The sequence below is a fragment of the Ptiloglossa arizonensis genome, chromosome 2, assembly GCF_051014685.1.
Source record: "Ptiloglossa arizonensis isolate GNS036 chromosome 2, iyPtiAriz1_principal, whole genome shotgun sequence".
Lineage (NCBI taxonomy): Eukaryota > Metazoa > Arthropoda > Insecta > Hymenoptera > Colletidae > Ptiloglossa > Ptiloglossa arizonensis.
Window position 1 is genome coordinate 33,745,303 of NC_135049.1, and position 21,485 is coordinate 33,766,787.

Sequence of the window (21,485 nt, forward strand, 5' to 3'; positions counted from 1 at the left end):
GTGGCCACGCTGCGAGAGCGCAAGGGCGATGAGAGGGCGATACATCCGTGGGCGGCAGTCCGTTAAACGCAATGTCCCGGATCCGAAACATTGCGGTTTGCCTCCGGAAATTCACATTCGTTGCGAGTATTTTCCGCGCGTATCGTGACCCCGATGGAAATTCATCGAGCGTCCCTCGAGCGTCCTCCGACTCGTTTCCAGCCGCCTCGATACCGGAACGGCGCAAGGTGCAGCGGACGAACACGCCGAAGAATTTTCACTCGTCAAAGATTACGACGCATCGTACAACCTTGGCTCTTGTTCTCTTTTTCAGATTCGCACCGGTGGAAGCGGAGTTAGAGGTTGGTTGGACGCATCCCACGAAACGAACAATTGGCTCAAGTATGTTCGCAGCACCAACAGTCCGCACGCCGTTAATATGCGCCACGTGCTGATCGGTGGGCAGGTAATCAACGACGAGTAACGAGGATCTTGCGAGGGAAACGGTCGATCGAGCCGAAACTCGGTGAAACTCGGTGAAACTCGGTGAAACTCGGTGAAACTCGGTGAAACTCGGTGAAACTCGGTGAAACTCGGTGAAACTCGATGAAACTCGGTACCCCCGTGCCGTTCGAAACAATTACCGGCGAACTCGGAACGGCGTCGATTCGTTGGACGATCCCAACTTCCGGTCGCGTTGCTCCGCTAATTAGCGAGTCCGAAACGGATCGCGAGTCGGTTTCAACCCCCTCTCGTAACGTTCGCCGATCGACCGTTAACAAATTCGATTTCTGGCGGAGCCGACACTCGATCGACAGTTGCAGCTACGTAATAGGAAGAAATAATTACGCGGTGTCGGAGCCAGTCGCGATTAATTACGCGCGCGTTGCTCGAAACTAATGAAAAAAATCCACCGCTCGCTCCGCACTGTTTCGGCGACTCGTCAACGAGGCAACGATGGAAAGTTCTCGGTTACCGCGTTTCCGTTCTCGACCTTTCGAAATTCAACGAAATTTCCTTGGACGATCGAATCGACGATCGAAAGGGTCGTTTTCTCGAAATTTCTGGAAATTTGCTTACCGTTGCCCGGTGCTCCGGCGAGCGACGCTCGAACGGAAGCAATGGAGGTCACGGTGTCAATTTGGGGTTGATCCCGGCCCCGCGTCCTTTCGATTCTCTATCTATGCGAACGGTGGCACATGGTATTCGCGGCGATGTGGGCGCGCCCTAAGCTACGTGTATACAGGGTGTTTAGTTATTAAGTCACCCCACGGGGTCGTTTCGTTGACTTCCTATACGCCCCGTTCGCAATCGCTGTGGGAATGGGGGATGCGATTCTCTTTCTCTCCCTCTCTCCGTCTCGCTTCGTCTCCCTCTCCGTCGGTACCCTACAGTCGGCGTCGTAATGACTTTTCGGGGGCCTCCCGACGACGCTGTAAAGATTCTTTCATTGGTTTCGAACTTTGGTAACTCGACGGCGACGTAAAAAAAAAAGAGGAAAAATATGTACGCGTGCCACGGAGGTGAGCTCCTCGCGGTCGGAAGGCTCGAAATTGTCGGAACGATTTCACGGTATGCCCGGTAGTACGATAACAATGTTCCGCGATTATCGGTGCAACATCTCGATATTCGTTTCGAGCGCTATTCAAAGTCGCTCGAAAAACTCGAGATAATTCGCGATGAATGGTGCCGAGAGGGTCGGAAGATTCAAGGGTGTCGTTGTCCACAGATGGTGTACGAGGCCGTACGAGACATAGCGGCGGGTGAAGAGCTTCTTCTCGGCGTTCGAGAACCTCTTCAGCTTCAGGACATGCTCGGTGAAAATACGACCGAGGACCGAAGCGACCGAGAGACCGGTGAGTATCGAAGAGCGACAACGAGGGACGACGCGCGCGCGAACGTCCTCGCGAAACAATTTCAAAATAGACTCGTTCGATACAAAGTAACGCGCGATAAAACGAGACAGCTGGAATCCACGACTCGGCTCGGTTGGTACCGTAGCTGCGAGCTGGCTTTACGGCTTTTCGTGCCGATACGCATCGCGCTCGCGAGCCCGCGCAAACGCGCACGAGTCGAAACGCAGGGGCGGCCCGGGCAGGTGTCTTCGAAAACCGGAGTTACCACCGACGCGGGGGAGGGCAGAGGGTAACTCGTGAATCGTTGACTGCACGAGCCGCTCGTCATGCATCCGTGATTCCGGCGTGATTCACCTGGTCGGTCGTTGCGTATTAACCCCCGTTCCGTACGGTAACGAGCGCCGATTATCTCGAGATAGAGGCGCTCGGTCTACGCGTTGCCCCGGCTCGCGCCGCGCCGCGCCGCGCCGCTCCTCTCCGCTTCGAGTTTCCTCGTGAAACGAGGTCGCGTTCGAACGATCGATCTCTCGGCCACCGCTTCGAAATTCGAAATTCGAAATTCGAAATTCGAAATTCGTAACGCGAATATCGGCGATCCGTCTTCGAGTTTGGTTGCGCCGAGCGAATATATATTCGAGACGTTCGCGATAAAGGGTAGGGCCTAGGTGCCCGACTGCTCGACAATTATCTGGTTGTAACTCGCGCGCGATAGTCGGAATATCCGGATGACTGCGAGGCGTGGATTAGGAGGAGGAGGAGGAGGAGGAGGAGGAGGAGGAGGAGAGGGTTTACGAGCGACACCCAGATGTCGCGGTAATTAACCGGGATTATCGTCCAAGTTCGAGCGGCGCTTTGTCTACGGTTAATTCGCCGGACGATTTTTCCTCGTAATTTCACCGGCTCGTAAACGTCTCCTCGAGGACAGAAGACAGCAACAGCGTTGCGCTGCGAACACCCGACTCGGTTCTTAATTAAATCGGCACCCACCCCGGGACCGATTAAAATTTCAAAGATTTCGTTCGTTGTAAATTATCCGCAACGAGGGGAGCCGAATTTCTCGTTCCCAGTCCCGATCCCGATCCCGATCCCGATCCCGAACCCGATTCCAACGCGGACAGGCTGCACCGGAAGCGTAGACTTCAACGGTCGCGGCAAATGTTTGTTCACAATTATACGCAAGTTCGAGCGGGGAAGTTCGGCGTTCTTACCTCGCGCGGTAACGTTTCGTTCCGGTTCTCGTTCGGTTACCGAACGAACCGCTCTTTACCGAGTTTGCGATATCCGAAGGTCTCGCGATAAAGCCATTTCTACGAGAAATCACCGGCACGCCGATGATTCCGGTGATTCCGGTGATTCCGGTGATTCCGGTGATTTCGGTGCGCAACCCTGGCGAGGGGCGAACGTCTCTGCCCTGTTTCTCTCGAGCGGATCGTATTTTTCCAACGGACGAAGGGAATCGCGCTCGAACGGTGAGAAAATCTCCCGGACGTCGAAGATCGCTCTTCGATCACCCTTTTCCAGCGATTAGTCGGACGCGAAAGAAAACGGAGGTCGAGCGGGTCCCGGATTCCGCGTTCGTGGTCCGCGTTTTCGAAAAACAACGAGCCATCGCCGACCGACGAGCGGCGCGACCTTTTACGGTTTCGAATGGACGAATTTTTTCGACAATTCGGTAAACCACGGTGCGTAGATGCGAGCTGGCAGTTGACGCGAGTCACGGTTTCGATTTTCCCGCTTTTTCCTCTCTCTCTTTCTCCGAGGTCTCCGGATGGCTCTATTTAGGGTCGCGGATAATTTATGGCTCGGTATTGTCGATTAACACGCGCGTAACCTGGCCTCGGGGACGGGCTGGAGGAAAAAAAGGAAAGGGCACGGTCCGAAAAAGGGGTATCCGCGCATAAAAGGGCACGCGACGCTGTTTTCCGAGGGGGTGGCGGGCGCGTGCGGGGAGGGCCGGAGCGAAAATGCACGACGCCTCGCAACCCTACCCGACACGTTTCGTTCAACGTTCGACGCCCCGAGGAATACGTTCTTCGCGATACGTGTCGGTGCAAGAACGCTCCGTAAGTCGAAGGACCGTTTCGTTCTCTCCGTGCACGGTGAGCGCGAGGGTAACTACATTCCCGATATCTTTTCCTGTACCTGTACGACGAACCGTTCTCATCGCGCCTCGAGAAACAACAGGGGTGCCGTTGCCGTTGCCGTTGCCGTTGCCGTTGCCGTTGCCGTTGCCGTTGCCGTTGCCGTTGCCGTTGCCGTTGCCGTTGCCGTTGCCGTTGCCGGTGCCGGTGCCGGTGCCGGTGCCGGTGCCGGTGCCGGTGCCGGTGCCGGTTCCGCTTCGAGGTGGGCCACGATCCGCTCGAATTCTTCGCCGCATCTACTTGATTCCGGCCCGTCACGATGTCACGGAAACATCGATTTCCGTTACTTTTTCCCATGTAGTCGCCAACTGACGCGGCTACAGGGGGTGCTGTCGGTGAATCCCACCTGTTGACTTTCCACGACGTGTAATTTTGCCAGATATTTCTCGAAACTAGCCGCGCATCTTTCCGTCGAACGGGCTCGTTATTCGGCGCGATCGTTCGGTAATTCGATCCAGAGGTTCTCCTCTTCGAAAGGCCGAGTCCGTTTACGGGATAATTTGGTCGTTGAAATTGACGGCGCGGCGGTCTAAATTAGTCGTGGACGGAGGAACGATCAACGTTCGGCGGGGGGTTAGTTCGCGATGCGGGGCGTAGTCGGTGGCGTAGGGGTTGTGCCCGGTTCCCACGAAGGTCCGTTGGGGGCCATCGTTCGACCATATGGTCGGGACAAGTGTAGCGGCAGATTTAAATAACCGTTGGAGAACGGGTGTCGTTTCGATTTCGTTACCGGTCGGGCTAATATTCGATCGACGGGTGTTGGATCGTTCTCCCGTCGTCGAGAGTTCGGTGTTCGCGGTTCGAGTTTCGACGCGGCAACGAGTTGCGGCTCGGTAGGTGATCTTTTTCTCGATTTCGTTCTCCGTAAAGGCGAAGAACGCGGTTCGTTACCGAGGGTTAGCGATTCGAATCGATGGGTAATCGAACCGTCGGCGGCGCGGTTGTCTCGTTCGCGGGGTCTCGAGTTTGGCCGTGGTTGCGGTTGCTCCTGTCGGTTCGCCCGTTCGGGGGCGAGGAGAGGCCGCAACGGGCAACGGAGTCTCTCTCACCTGCGATTGGCCGGGCCGCGAGCCCGGTTTCGCCAATGGGAAGCGGTCCCGGCACCCCGTTCGCGTTTTCCCTCGCCGGACAACGCGCGACCGGCTTACCGGTACATCACTGCGCCCATTGTCTTCGCCGACGGCGGCATCGCGACCGATCGGCCTCGGAGAAAGGTATACCGATCTACTCGTCGCGAGCGCAACTTCGAAACTCGGTGGAACAGCGGGATCGAAACGATTTTTGATAACGGCGAACCAACGTAAACGAGGTTTCGATTCGTGGGAAGCTCGTAGACGCGTCGCGTACTTTGCCGCGCAGATGAAACGATAGTGCCGGTTCGATTTAATAATTCAGGAACAATCCCGGCGTCGACTCGTCACGCCACTCTCCGCTCCACCCCGCGCGGTGCGGTTCTCGATCGCGTAATTCGCCCACACCGCGACAGGCCACGTATCATCGTTCTCGGGGGTGTAATTTATAGAGCCGCAGCCTGTCCGCGAACTAGAACGGAATTACGACTTCCACCCTGTCTCTCGGTTGTCGCGGTATCGGCGTCGCTTCATGCGCCTTTTCTTCCGTCTGCTCGCAGCCTCGCAACACAGCGGAACCATCGACGAGGACAAGGAGGACGACGAGGAGGGCGAGACCAGATGCACCGTCTGCGACAAGCCGTTTCAAGACATCGAGCTGTGAGTAGACAGTTTTCCTTGCGTAATGGCCGCGTCGCGCGCACGGTAAACGCGCGGCATCGCGTATCGAGGATTTCCGTCTAAATTCGGTCTAAATTCGGTCAAAATTCGGTCTAAATTCGGGCGTCCGTTTCGTTCCGGTATCCGTTTCCCGGTCCCCCGACAGCTCGCAACACCAGCGGCTTCCGTGCGACTCGGCTCGCCGGCAGAGTCACCTGTTGTGGCGCATAAAGTACGCGCGAGATCCGCATTCGGTTGCATCGAGCCACCCCCTTATGCATCATCGAAGGCGTCGCGTGCCCGCAGCTCATCTGGCACGGCGCACCGTCACCGCGAACCTACTATCTCACCGCGAATAGGTTTCGCGCGACACGTGTGTTCGAGGGTGTAAAATCAATGCCGGGGCACACCACGGCACCACGGCACCACGGCACCACGGCACCACGGCACCACGGCACCTCGGTAGCTCGGGTTCGCTCAGCGAGAGCACCTCGCGAGCACCCGGCGAGCACCTCGCGAGCACCTCGGGAGCACCTCGCGACACCCTCGGGAAGGTGCGCGCGGCAACACGGACGCGGCGATGACCACCCTCTTCATCGGGGGCGTGGGAGCTAGCGTTATTACGCGAGAGGTTGTCCGCTGCCGCGCTACCGGAGTCACTTAGTCATCATCCTCGAGCGCGTCGAGCGCGGTCTCGCTCGGCCCGCTCTCCCGGATCGATCGGGCTCGCGGGACTTTCTTTCGAGCTCCGGCTTCGATTTTCAGATTGGACAGCCACCTGGTAACCTGTCACAGATACCCGTCGGAGCAACACCGTTGCGACAGTTGCCCCCGTGCCTACGCTTGGCGACCGTTGCTGGTTCGTCATCGCGCGATCGTCCACGGTGATCTCCGAAACTATCCCTGCGAGAACTGTCCAAAGGTAAGCATCGGCTTCGTCGCGAACCCGAGAAAACACGACACGTTTGCCCCTTGAGTAAAATCTTCAAAGTTTCGCTAACAGTCGGACAATCCGCAGGTCTTCACCGACCCCTCGAATCTTCAGCGTCACATCAGGACGCATCACGTGGGCGCGAGGAGCCACGCGTGCACCGAGTGCGGGAAAACCTTCGCGACCAGCTCCGGTCTGAAGCAGCACACCCACATTCACAGCAGCGTCAAACCGTTTCAGTGCGAGGTGTGCTTCAAGGCTTACACCCAGTTCTCGAATCTCTGCCGGCACAAGCGTATGCACGCGGACTGTCGCATGCAGATCAAGTGCGTAAAGTGCGGTCAAACCTTCAGCACGGTTACCTCGTTGTCGAAGCACAAGCGATTCTGCGACTCGACACCGCCGACCGGACCACCCGGAGCCATGCCGCAGCTACCGACGTCCGCCCCGAACCCTTTCCTCGTCTATCCTCGGCCTCCGGTCGCCCTACCCGGCGGTTTGCCCTTCTATCCACCGGGTCTTATGGGACCCTACCCGGGAATATTTCCGAACGCTCCGAATTTCTTGAACACCCCGCTCCTCTTCCCCCCGAAGCTCGACGAGGCCGAGAAACGGGGCGACAGCCCGAAGAAGGAGCGCTTCACACCGCCGAGGGTACTGCCGCAGCACAGCAAGGTCTCTCCATCCACCGCCGAGGAAGCCACCTCCTCGTTCAGGCCGTCCCCGGCCAGGCCGCCGGTCCAATCGACCACCGACAGCGACGAAGATCCCTCCAAGAAGCGGGAGATCCGAAACAACGAGAAGACGAGAAAGTCCGAATCGTCGATCGCGAACGAGCAGACATCCCCGGATCAGCCTCTCGATCTCAGAGTGCGGACCAAGAGGCAGAAAACCAGCTGCGAGCTCCTCGAGAGAAAAAGTCGCAGCCTATCGCCCGGATCCTTTACCACCGAAGGGGCCTCTTCGCTCACCGACCGAAGGAAAACGGACCACGAGACGACCACGATCGCGAACGCCGCCACGCCGACGACGACGACGCCGACCACGCCAACGCCGACCACGCCGACGCGGACGCCGACCCTTACCCCGACTCCGACTCCTACACCGACACCGACACCGACACCGACCCCGACACCGACACCGACACCGACACCGACACCGACGCCTACGCCTACGCCGACGCCTACGCCTACGCCGATACCGACCACCACCGCGACCACTCCTCTGTCGATGGAAGCCGAGCCCAAAGAGGTGGCCAGCAGCCCGCGATCGAGATCCAGCCTGCCTACCGAGCAACCGCACATGGCCTATCCCAGACCCATTCATCCCATGTTTCTCGAGGCCATGTACCGAGCTCCCACCGGCACCTTTCCCGGGTTTCCGGGCGGTCCCGCGCCGCCTCCGGGAGCCGCCGCCGCCGCCGCCGCCGCCGCAGCCGCCGCCGTCGCTGCCGCACCCGAGTCACGGCTACTACCCCCGCTACCGCCGTTCGGACCGCCGCGCGGTTTACCTTTTCTAGGGACCCTGATGAACGGACTCGGCGCCGCCAGGACGCCCGGAGGAGGATTCGATCTGCTCGCTAGGCCGCCACTCGCCCCGTTCCCCGGCGTCAAGCCGTTTCAAGAGGCCGTTATCGCACCTCACCATCATCACCATCATCACCATCACGCTCACAGCAAGATGAAGGATCGTTACTCGTGCAAGTTCTGCGGGAAGGTGTTCCCCAGATCCGCCAACCTGACCAGGCATCTGCGCACCCACACCGGCGAGCAACCCTACAAGTGCAAGTACTGCGAGAGATCGTTCAGCATATCCAGCAACCTCCAAAGACACGTGAGAAACATACACGACAAGCAGCGCCCGTTCAAGTGCCCCCTGTGCGAGAGATGCTTCGGTCAGCAGACCAACCTGGACAGACACTTGAAGAAGCACGAGGCCGACGACGGGAGCGGCGTCGTCTCGGTCGCGGACTCCCCGGGTAGCAGCAACGAGAACGAACGGGAGGACACGTACTTCGACGAGATCAGGTCTTTCATGGGAAAGGTGACTTACGGCGGCGAGACGGGCTACGGGCTTCAGCCTCATCATCCGGCTTACCTGCCCAGCCGCCTCCACGAGATGCACGAATCCAAAATGGAGGCCGAATACGACGAAGACGAGGACAGCGAGGAAGGAGCCTCTCCTCTCGACGACGCCGACGGCTTGTCGCCCCTCGAGGTCAAGGACTCCACTCCCCCCCCACCGCCGCCCCCGGTTCCCCTGACGTTGCCGCCGCCACCGCCGCCGCCTCCCCAGCCCTCCCAGCCCTCCCAGCCCTCCCAAACGCAGCAGTACGATCTCAAGCTACGGGAGAAGCAAGAACTCCTCAACAACAATACCGCGGAACCGGTCATCGAGATCTCCACATAGCCCATAGCTCGCGCAGCTTCGACGAGACGGTCCTACGCGAAGAGGACCAGGCCCTTTTAGCGTCGCAACGGACACGCGCCTACTTTCTTTTTCCCCCGAAGCTCCGTACCCGAGGAACGTAGCTCGAAAGTTCGGCCCCTCGTTCCTCGAGCGCGAGTTCGGCCACCGTTCTCGCCGAAGAGAGCAACACGAGCGAGTATTCCCGCGAGAAGCACTTTTCCCGGTACGATACCTTCGCTCGAAATCCCGTTCGCCGTTTTCCCGTATTTCGTTCGCGACGCGTCCGCGAAAACCCAAAGGGTACGATCCAACGTGTTGCCACCGTCCTTTTCGGCGCGCACGCGCGCACGCGCGCACGCGAGATAGATAGTCGTTCCGTAACGTAGTTCCTACGCGATGGTTTTCGTTCGACGCGCGCGAACGATCCAACTCCTCTCGCGGGCAACGAGACCGAGTCGCGAGAACCACCAATTCGCGAAACGACGCCAGAGAGAGGACGCGAGGTTCGCCGAGAGGTACCGGCTCGAACGATCGATCGCCGACCAGTTTTGCGGGAAAGTAGCGGGATCCTCGTCGACCTCCTAGCGAGACAATTTTACCTACGACGAACCCCGAGGAGAGAAACGTGTATTCGCGAGGAACGCGATCGCCGGAACGTACGTGTAATTAAAAGAGAAATGTTCTATGACGAGAATCCGTGTACAAATTTCCATTAGGTGATGTATAATGTTTGTAAAAAAAAAACAAAAAAAGAAAAAAACAACAAAAAAATGAACAAAAAACAAAAAACTAAAGATACGGAAGTACTTCGTGGTTTTTATTAATATATAAATATACATATTATACGATGCGAATTTATCGATTGGTCGCGGCACGACTCGTCGCGAGGAATTCTTTATCGAAACGCATAATTGTTACGTTTACTACGATCGATAGGCAACGATGAATAATCGCGCGCATTCCCAGCCCGTTCTCGATGTTCAAGGTGCTCGCGATCGTCGAGCGGAGCGACGCGAGAACCGTTCGCGAGTCCTCGCACCGGCGTACGCGTCTCGGAGGAAATAAACTTTATTTCTCGATTCGTTTTGTTCTCGAACACTTCGCGGCGACGATCGCGGACAATGTTCGTTCACGACGTCGACGACGAAACCCAGGACTCCGCCTGTTTCTTCGCGCAACACCTTACGGATACGTGTTCTCCGCACATCTCTCTTCCTTCGCTCCGACTAATAGACGATAATAAACTTACAGATTGATTAAGCATAATTACGTCGATCGAGATAATTAAAAACGATTATATTACGACTCTATCTATACATACTGTATAAATGCATCCTGTAACTTCATTACGATTACCATTAAAATATTACACTTCAAAGACGATGCTGAGTTTCTCACCTTTTCTCGACACTTTTCGATCCGCATTGTTCACCGATTCGACCGAAACGAAATTATCCTCTCTTCGTACGCGCGAGGACGATCGAGGAGCCGTCTCGTCGAGCAACGTGGTCGCTCGGTCGCACGGATCTCGACCAACCTTTCGATACCCGATCTTTCGAATCGACGTTTCTCCAACATTTTTACCCGTCGGTGGCGTCATCTGCGCGTGCTTCCGCGCATCGCGAAACCATCGAAGAAAACAATTCCTCTTTAAACGCGCGAACGCCCTCGATTACGTTCGAACCTTCCCTTGCGACGAAACGACAAGGTCAACGCGTTACGGAACACCGCTTTATCGACCGCGAGCAAAGAGTTGGACCGCACTCTCCGTGCCCGGGGCATCGATGCGTCCCGCGACCCGAAATACCGGCCGATTGAAATATCGGTGGATCTCGAGCAATCGAAAATCGAACCGTCCGGTTACCGATCACGGTTGCAACGAGACGCATATCTCAACCTTCTCCTTTACCGATTTCGCGATATCTCGACACAGTTACCAACAACGGTCGTAGGACCGTGGTTTCGAGACGTATCGACGATACCGTGGTACAAATAATGGCCCGAACGCGCGAAGGAACCGACGGGGAATCCAAGTAACGCGAGAAATTCTTCGAAATAACGTCGTTTCTTGGAATCGGCGGAACGCGAATACCTCCTCCGCGATCGCGTTCTCCCGATACCAAAGGCTCGAAATCGAATATATTCGAAAATATTTCACCGACTTTGCGAATTTCTTATCGGGAGAACGCGATCGCCCAGTAGGTATCGCATTCTTTCGTTTCGTTGACATCTTCGAACTTTCATACGCGTTTCCTTGTACTAAATAATATTATTCTACTCGTCGTTACGTCTCGAATACGCTGTTCCGAATACGCAGCCAATTGGCTCGGTAGTACCCGCGACGAAGAATTATTATCGTTCGTCCGGTATCGGAAGAACGCTATACCCGAGAAAGTATTTCTTTTCCACGGATTCTTCGAAACGACGTCGTTCGTTTATCGGTGGAGCGATTCGTAGCGACGCAGGGTAGAGCAGGAGAGGTGAAATTAAAAAATCCCCGAGATATTCTAAATACGTTTGGTTCGTTCGACGCAACGTACACGTTTCTTTCGGTTACAATCGTACTCTCACTTTCCATCGAAATATTTCAAACATCGTACACTCTTAGGCGCCAGAAAAGTTTGCCACGTTACAATACAGAATTAATTCTTACGTATCGAGTAATCAGCTTAAGCGCACAATCGAAAAGCTCGATACTACTTTTATCTGAAATTTACGCCGCCGGCGGAAGAACGAGCAACATCGTAGAGGAATAATTCCGGTACGAACTACTGGATGGCGCCACCAATTTACGTCCATCGACGCAAGCGGACGAGTTATCCGCAACTCGAATATTTTTTTTATTCGCATATATCGTTTCCATCGTCCCGAACGAAGAAGCGAATCGAGTTACTCTTTCGATCGTAGGTTCGTAGACCACTGTTCCGCAAAAAGAAGAAAGTTTTTCGATATCGTCGATACGCGAACAGCAGTGGCTCCATCGAGTCGCGAAAATATGAATTGTTCTTCGACGAACTTGCGCGTTTTTCCGCCAGGGTCCCGAACGATTACCGTTAATCCGGAACGATCGTTGACGCGGTAAAAGTCAAAGGGCACGACTTTATCGATACTTGTCCGAATTTATCGCGACGAACATCGATCGTCCCTCGAAGACGGGAACCGTCGAACGGTGAAAATCGTCAGGGTTCGAGACTGCGTTCGGAGCGGGAAAACGAAATCGGTAATTTGTCGTTCGCGGCATCGAAAAGGGTTACGGTTTCCTTTTAAAATAAGCGAAACCGCATCGAGGTGGGACGGTGTTCGAAAAAGTTACAGCCGTTGAACGAAAGCCCCGCATCTTCGGGGCATTTGGGATAGAAAAACGTACGATACGTTGTATCGGAAATGTTCGAATCGCGTAGGAAAGTCGAAATATCTCGACGAGACGTAAGAACACTTTTGCGATCGATCGTTGAAAGTTCTTTCTTCGGAGCTTTCTTTTCCTTTCCATCGACACCGGTAACGAATCGCACGATGGGTCGATCGAGCAAAGTCGATAAAATTACGGTTCGCGGACGTTCGTTCTCTTCGGGAGAGCGCTCGGTCCGAGACTCGTCTCGCCATCCAGCGACGAAACCGCGAAGCGTTTCTCGAGGAACTTGCTCGTTTTACCGTTACGGGCGCTAGGTTTCGAAAACGAGTCGGAACACTCGCGATCCAAACACCGCGCGAAGAAGAAAATTGCGCTTGAACGGTATCGCGCGTAAGAAAGCTACTTTCGCCTCGGCGACGATCGGGGAGGATCGCGTGGTTTTCGAAACGGTGAAAGATCTCGTCGAGTTCATCGGATCGGAGAGACGGAGGGAACCGAGGTTCGAAAAATGGCGATAAGGAGGAGCACGGGTACGGACGACTCGGGTACGGAGGAGACCGAGGTCGGAGATCGATACCGATGGGGCAACAATTGTACGCGCGAACGAACATTATCGGCAACGCGAGGAGGATAAAAAGGCTCGGGCAAATCGCTAAATTCCACGCTGTCTCGTAGCGGGCGTCTGCGTTTAGAAAGTGTAAAAAATCGATCACGATCGAAGGATAGGGCACCGGTGCCACGGGGATCGAGCGATTTCGTTCCGTCGGATTCGATCGATCGGCGCGCGTCTCGGCAGATCCGCGATCGAGACGAGGGGGGTCGGTTCCCCGGTCGCGATCAGCGAAACGTTCGAGGCGCGGATGTTTCCGCGACATCGGCGAATCGAGGAGAGAAAACGCTGTCGCGTATTCGTCGGTTCGCAACGCACGATCGCGCGCAACGCAGTCTCCGATGGTAGCTCGTCGATGGGTTTTTGTTCGGTGGAAAGCTATCGAGAGGGAAGAATCCGGGGCGATCGGCAAGGAAAAACGGAGGAGGGTCGGCGCGCGCTATACGCAACGGTCGGGTAACCGCGAAATTGCCGCGCGGCCGTTCTCCGGTGAAATTCCCCGTGTCCCCCGACACGAATTCGACGCTCCGTCGAGGATCGTCCTCCTCCTCCTCCTCCTTCCGTTCCCGCTCGGTCCTTGTTCGCGAACGCGACGATACACCTTCCGTCGATCGCGGAACGCTACTCCGAAGGACGAGTCGCAGAAACGAGACCCCCGATTCCCCTCCCGCTCGGACCATTACCGCGACGTTCCCTCGGTTGTACCGCGTCGAGATAAACAAGCCGATTAAGCGGAAGATTAACTATCTCGCGCTAAAACGAGCTTATCCGTGGCGCGGCGTGGCGCGGCCGATGCACCGGACCGCGAACGCGATTCACAGTTACTCGAAAACCCTCTCGCTTCCGTGATCCACCGCCCGGACGACAAAGATCGAGGATTCGAATTCGACGGGAGAGGAAGAACCGAACGAAGCGCCCCGCGAGACCTCGACGGGGTAGCGGGCGCGGAATTCGATCCGAGAACCCTCCTCCTCGCGGACGCTCGTAATTTTATGCAAAACGAGAAGGAAGAACGAGTACTTTACGCAATCGATTCTTTGTCTCGCCGCGGGGAGGCGGCTCGAACCGCCTCGAGGAGCCAATCGAACCGCGTCGTCCGATGCATCGGGAAATTTCCATCGATTCGCTCGCGCGTCTCTCCGAGTTGCGTCCGTACGCGGATCCTCGGAAATTATCGACTCCGCGGATCGCGGAACCTCCTCCCGGACGAAAAAACCAGCGAGGAGTTGTTTTTCCCGAGAATCTTTCGAGCGGTCGCCTCGCGTCGAGGACGTCTGGATCGTCGCGACGCGGGCGCGGGCGCGGGCGTGGGCGGTTTCCGCGCTCGAGCGAGCCGATTCGGTTCCGAGTTGAAAACACCGAACGAAAACTCGATCGAGTCGGCGTATTTGGAACCGGCTCGGCGCGTCCTTTGCCGCGTTCGCGAGGAAACCGACCGCTGCGGAAAATCGGAGGAGAACGAGAGACGCGTCCCGTTGCGCCACGCGGGAGAGAGAACGGCGCGCTACGAGCGCGTTCGACGATTCTTTTCGCGGGTCGAGAAAACGATCGAAGGGGATCGTTTCGATCGTGGCTAGAGAAGCACGACAGAGTCGCGCGGGCACCGCGGTACCCGACGCGCGATCACCGTGCCTCCCGCGCGTTTATCGGCCAGCGAAATGTCACCGGAGCGAACGAAGATCGGCTCCTTCCGCGGGGAAAAATCATCCGAGCCTCGAGACGACCAGAGGAAAAACAAGCTCCGCGTTGCGTCGCGTCAACGATTACTGCGAGTTCGAGTTCGAGTCCAAGTCCGAGTCCGAGTCCGAGTCCGAGCGAAGCGCGCGGGAGTAACGTCGAGATAAATCGAGGACCGCGAAACGAACGGCGGGTGACGAAAAAACGTGTACGCCTTACATAAACCGACCACGCCCTGGCGGTACGGCGGTACGGCGGTACGGCGATACGGCGGTTCGGTGTACACGTTAGCTAGGCGCGCGCGTACACGCGAACCAGGGACATGGAAGCGTTCGAACGCGGTGGCCACCGCGCCGCGTGGTGTATACGTGTACGGGTACGGGTACGGGCACGTGAGCGCGGTTTCCGTGCCTCCCCGGGCTCCTCTCGAAACGTGTCGATAGCTGGCTCGATCCACGGTACCGTGCCCTCTCCTATCGATACACACCGCGCGCGGCGTTACCTTACGTGGGTGTTCGTAGGGCACCGGAACGAAAGTCTCCCGGCGGCTTGCTAAATCCTCGAAACGCGCCGAGAGATCCTATCTCGACCAATCCGAACGCCCGACCTGGTATTTCCATCGCGAGCGTTCCCGTCGATTACACGAGCACGTCCGCGCACCTCCGTTTCCCGCCATTTTCCGCGCCGACCCGAACCCCCGACGTACACCCGTACACCCGTACACCCGGGATATCGTTGCGCAATCGAGTCGCCGATTTCCGAGACGGACCGATTCGCGTTCCGCGCTTCGAGCATCCTCTCGACCCCGATTTCCGCTCTACCGCCGAACCGTTCGACGGGATCCTCGGTATCGAACCGAGCGATCCAAGTCGCCCGCGTCCCCCGAGGCCCGATCCGACGGTAACTTCTCGAAATTCGAGCACGGATCGTTCGATCCACCGTCGCGAAAGTGAAATCGAGCGCGCGCTTCGCCGTTCGGAAGGTCGCGCGACCGAACCCCCTTTACCCCTTCCCCGGACGCGGAGCGACGCGATTGCGGAAGATTTCCGATCGATGGACCGTGAAAACTGGATCGCTGCGTCGTTCGGACGACGACTCGACGCGATTTCGATTTCTCCCTCGCCTCCGACTCGATTCGAAATCGGCCGAGAAAACGATCGAGCGTTTCGGCGCCCTCGACCTCTTCGGTGAACCCGAATCTTCCGACCCGATACGACGCGGCGCGGCACGGTACGGTACGGCACGATGCACGGAACGTTACGGCGCGCCACGCCTTCCGCGCCCGTTGAAAATTACCGCCAATGTTCGTTCGCGTAACCGTATCGAGTAAAAGCTCGCGATGCTCTCGCATCGGCTACCGTTAGCGAGAAACGCTCTCTCGTCCCCGTGGGATTTCATCGGACGGTCCGCGATCGCGTCCGTTGCCGCGTTTTCGGTACGGGCCGCTACCGGTCCATCGGTCCCGCGATGTTCACCGAGCGCTCGCGAGCCACGAGGCGATAATCGAGGCCCGGTTCGCCGGGAGGGCACCGAGCGACCAACGTTTCTAACGGTTGTGCGCGCCGAGCGTACGTACCGCGCGGCGTGTTGCTTTCTAATTATAACAGTGCAGCGTAATTACACAACCGGCGCATAAAAGGAGCAATAATACCGGCCGTGCGTATACCTACGATATAAATATCCGATAGCGTCGGTGCGCGGGCCCGAGCGTCGATAATACCGACCGCTTAAAATACGTCCGCGCGGGATGGTAGAGACCGACGGAGACGAAGACGGAGAGACCGAGGGTACCACCCAACCGGACACGATCGTAAAACGCGCCGCGATAAATCACCGCCGATTAATAAACACCGACGTTTCCTCTCGCGTCTACGGAGACGGCCGGACGATCGTTCCCTCGTTCCCTCGTTCCCTCGTAAAAGCGGAAGCCGCCAGCGAGACGCGTTCGTCGAACCGCGGAGAGGATCGTCCGTCGTGCGACGAGGATTCGGAAGGAGGGACCGACGGGACCGGGAACGTTCCTACGCGTTTCCCTCGACGTCGCCGACGACCGCTCGCGATCCCCGACTCTCCACGGATACGGGCTTCCAGCGCCGAGAAGAACCGACGAGAACGCTCGCGGACCGATCGAAACGACGACGAAGAAACTCGGACGAGCGGACACCGGTCGGAACCTCGTCGCGGTGCTCCGTCCGACCGACCCGCCGTGCATCGCCGGAACGCGTAAACGACCCCGGTACTGGTACCGTTCGATCCATCGATACGCTCGCGAAACGAGAGGAAAAAGTTGCGCGCCGAGGGACGCCGAGAGCCTCCTCTCGATCGATCGCCTCCTTCTTTCCAACGGAAACGGACGGAACACGGAACCGAGTTCGGGATCGAACGAACCAGCGACGCGCGGATCGGAACGGAGCGGAGCCGAGCCGAGCCGAGCCGAGCCGATCGCTCGACTCCGGGTTCTCGCGGATCCGTTGCGAGAGAACGAGCGACCGGGCGAGAGTGTGTTGGTCGGGCGTGGTCGCGGTGGCCATGGAATGCGCTCACTTTCACCGAGAGCGCGGCCGGACGAGGATCGAGGAGAAAGAGAGGGGCCCCGATCGACGCGAAGGTGCACGCACACCGAACGCTACGAGGACCGTGTGCAACGCGCTCCGAGACGCTGCGACCGAGACTGCGCTTGCACGCCGCGACGCAACCGACCGCTCGCTTCGTTCCGCGCCCGATCGAGCGCGCTTCCAAGGGAATTCCTCCGAGGCGTCGTCCTCCTCCTCGTTTGCCCACCGAACTTCCGAACGCCTCCGTTTACAAACGCCTTCGAATCGATCGGAGAGCAGCTGCCGTTCGAAACCGTCCCCGCGAAGAACCCAGTCGAACGCCCCGCGCCCCACCCCACCTCACCACGACCGATCGCGCTCGATCGAAAACGACCGAACGCGTCCGTTCCAACGGACACCGTCCTCCGAATCTCTTCCTCCTCGAAACCGAACCGATTCGTCCTCCTCGCGATACCCTCCAACGACGAGCGAGCAAACGTCCCAGAGTCCTTTCGGAGCGGCCAATTTCGATATTCGGCGAAAGCGCTCGATCCGACTCCACCGCTCCCCTCTCGTTCCCGCTCGGCACGACCGCGCAACGCCATCCTCGAGACGCTCGAGACGCTCGAGACGCTCGAGACGCTCGAGACCGCGAGCCGGTGGACGCGCGGCGAACGCCGTAGCGCCGCGCGATCCCGCTCCCGGTACCCCTCGCCCCTGCCATTTTTCGCGCCGGTTCGTCACCGGCGACTGGTCGTATCGGATGCACGATTAACCAATTGGCATTTTGCTGGAATAATTATACGTTGCGCCGGTGTACTTTTCACCCGCAGCCGTTCAACCGTGAACGCGGATAGCGGCTCTCTTCGCCGCTAAAGTGCACCGGGAGGCGAACGAGAGAGGAAGAAAAAAAAGGGGACACGTTGCAACCGTAGACGTTGCACCACGTCGAACGGCAATTAGAACGCCGCGGCACCGATGCCGGACCGCCGTCGCCACGCTACACGGATCCCGATTTTTCGGCTCGGCCGCTACCGCGATTTTACCGCCTTACCGGACGCGCCGACGCGGACTCGCCGTTTCACCGCGTCGCGCGCCCTCCGCTTCGAACTTTACGCCCCGAACGAACACCCGTCTACCCGACGAAACGACGCTCCTTCTCGGAAAGTCGTTGCACCGCTCCCCACGAACCGGATCGAGGAGAAGCCAGAAAGGACGGAACACCGCCGCGGATAAAGAACCGGCGAACGAGGAGGTGTAAGAACGGGACTGGGTGACAAAGTAACGCGCACGGCACCGCGCAGGGAAGAGCGAGCCGAGCGAGCCGTGCGAGCCGTGCGAGCCGAGCGAGTCGAGCGACAATGGGCGGCTGATTTGTGAACTGCCAGCGCGGATATCGTCGTTCCGGACGCGGCCCACGGCCCACGGCTTCATCGAACCTCCATAAATTTCTATGGGTCAACATGGGAGGCTCTCTTTCCGGGTCCGTGGCCCGGCAACCGCAGCTGCGCCAGCCGTGTCCTTCCTCAACATTCCTCGCCGAGTCGTTCCTCCGCGCCCGCGCCCGCGCTCTCTTCCCGCGACCGAGCCTCGACTCGTTCCTGTCTCCTCTTTCCTTTTTTCGTCTCACCGTACCGCACCCCCTCGTTACCGCGGAACCGATCCCTCCAAACAATGCTCGATCCGAGTTCGACCGTATTTACGTATTTCCATCCAACGAACGAACCAACGAACCAACGAACCAACGAACGATCGATCCCGTTGCGCGTCGTCAACGACCGCCAGCCACTCGGCGAATCCCGAATCGAGTGCTCGGATCCCAACGGTGTTTCGAGGAACGCTTTCGCGGTTTCCGCGCGCCGTTTGCTCGATCGATGCGCTCGAAACGCTCGTACCGATCCCGCTCGGCGATACGCGCTCGCGTTCGGACGCGAACAGTGGACAGAGTACCGTTATACGATCGCGCGAGGCGCGAGACGCGAGACGCGAGACGCGAGACGCGAGACGCGAGACGCGAGACGCGTACCGGCGCGTTGCGCGCCAACACCGTCGCGTCCACTTTTACGATAATCTCGCCGAGCGGAGGTAAAAGCGCCGAGAGGAACGCGAGCGCGGAACCCCCCTTTCTTTTCGGCTTCTCGGTTCAAATTTCAGTTTCGAGCTTCGATCGAACGCGTCCCGCGATTCCGTTTGCTTTCGTCGACCAAACGAGGAGCGATCGCGACATCGAAATTCTTGCCAAACGAAAGACGGAATCTCTGTTCTCCGGTTGCGAACGTCGAACGTCGAACGTCGAACGTCGAGCGTCGAGCGTCGAGCGTCTGCGGGAGGAACCGAAGGGTCCCGTAATTACGCCCGGACCACGGCTATCGGACGGTGAACGCGCGCTACCTAATTATCGCACCGGAGAAAGTGGCTCGAGATCGCCGCGACGAAAATAAACGCCATTGCGTAATTGATAATAATTCGTTCGCGAAATCGTAACGCATCGGAGGAGAGAATCTCGTTCGGACGGTCGCAACCACGCGGTTCGAATGTTCGCGGCCACGGGGGTTGTACCGAGCGTTCGGCTGTTCGCAACCGCGACCGATCGATGCGCGTCGCGTCGGCTCCCGGAGTTACTTCGAAAACGGCAGGTGTCCCAAAACTTTCGACCGACGGCTCCGTAAAGAATCGAACGAAAGAACCGGTACGGGCCGTGCGTGGCTCGCCACGCGCCAAGGGGTCGAAGAACGCGGTCGCTGAGCCGAGAGCAGGACGCGACGCGAGCGAGGACCGCCGCGTAAACAGCGATTAATTAGCGGGGTCTCGCGGTGGCTGGCGCGCGAGCGCGGGGTGCAGTCGCGATGTCGCGATGTCGCGATGTCCCGATGTCGCGATGTCCCGATGTCGCGATGTCGCGAAAGGAGCGGCGTACGCCTCCTTCCATCTCCCGTACCGCGAAACTGCGCTCTCTCGTTGCCTCCGTACGTAAGAATGCTGCTTAAAGTTGTATACGCCTAGACCGGTCGCGCGACTAATATGGGAGTGCGCGCCAGGCCGAAGCCTCAACTGGATCACCGATCCAGCCTACCGACCGAATCGCTTCCCTCGACGTTAGGCTCCGTCCGCAACGGTCCGTGTCTCGCGATTCGTTCTCGCGACCCGCGCGGAACCGACCTCCTTCTTCTCGGAACCTTTGCTCGCGATTTACACCGCTCTCGGAACGCCCGGTCGCCGAGAGGTCGTCGCGTCGACCGACCGAAATTTCCCCGATCGTACCGAACGAGAGAACCCCGAACGATCACCGGCGGCGCTGCGAAGAAAAGCTCGGAACGGCCGTAAACTCGCCGCGACGTCGAAACGGGACGCAACGTGCGCGCACGAATTTCGGAAACGGAACGACTCGTCGGGTATCGCGGAACACGGGACCCCCGCGACGAGACTTTTCCGACGAGACTCGAGGAAAACACCCGGACGGAGGAACGAACGCCGAAAGTATCTCGTCCGGCAAGAAACGCAACCGGTAACGCGCGCCGGTAGCTACTCTCTTCGTAAGCGTCGATCGCGGCGGTGCGCCGGCCCCTGAAAATGTTGCGCAACGCTTCCGTGTGCCGCGAAACCGGAAGCGAATCGATCTCCCTCGATCGCGGTTAAAAATCCGGATATCGATCGCCGCTCGAAAACTGCCGAGCCTCGAGACGCGCGTGCGCAAAACCGCACCGGCACCGACACCGGCACCGGCATCGACGTCGGCATCGACGTCGGCATCGACGTCGGCATCGCCGGCGTCCGAGAACGGGCCCGGAAGCGCGCGCGTCTTCCTGTCCGCGGCCACCGAAAAAGAGAATAGATCGACCGCCGTAAAAAAAAACGACTCGCCCGCCGAGAGCGGATCGAACCGCTCGAGAGGAGGAGAACCGGCGAACGGAGCCGATGCGACGGAAATAAAAAAAGGAGAAAGTAACGGACCGAGCGCCTCGACCGTCCCGATGCTCCTCGACGCCGATTTCGATAGCTTCTTTTCCCTCGAAAACGACGCGCGACGCGGAAAACTCGACGCGCAACGATCGCTTCCGAGAAGTCTCGCCGGTAGCTGTGAAACGATCAATCGCCCCAGCGTCGAATCGCGTCGCGTTCCGCGAACCTACCGGAAGGTGTCCGCTCGGCTCGGGAAGGGCCGCGACGATAACGCGCCGCGAGCCGACGTTCCGTCGGAAAAGGAAAACGGACGAAACGACGAGCCGCGAGAACCGCGAGAACCGCGAGAACCGCGAATCGCCGGCA

General features: G+C 58.2%; 1 protein-coding gene across 1 annotated transcript in view; it reads left to right on the forward strand.

The window, feature by feature from the left end:
• LOC143143612 (transcription factor hamlet) overlaps positions 1 to 10,373 on the forward strand; it is a 51,867-nt gene extending 41,494 nt beyond the window's left edge. The window contains exons 4-9 of the mRNA XM_076305039.1: positions 314 to 445; positions 1,709 to 1,835; positions 5,607 to 5,706; positions 6,472 to 6,628; positions 6,725 to 8,890; positions 8,966 to 10,373. Coding sequence (XP_076161154.1) covers positions 314 to 445; positions 1,709 to 1,835; positions 5,607 to 5,706; positions 6,472 to 6,628; positions 6,725 to 8,890; positions 8,966 to 9,046 — 2,763 coding nt within the window. The 3' untranslated portion in view covers positions 9,047 to 10,373. The remainder of the gene's footprint in view (positions 1 to 313; positions 446 to 1,708; positions 1,836 to 5,606; positions 5,707 to 6,471; positions 6,629 to 6,724; positions 8,891 to 8,965) is intronic.
• Positions 10,374 to 21,485: the final 11,112 nt, after the last annotated feature.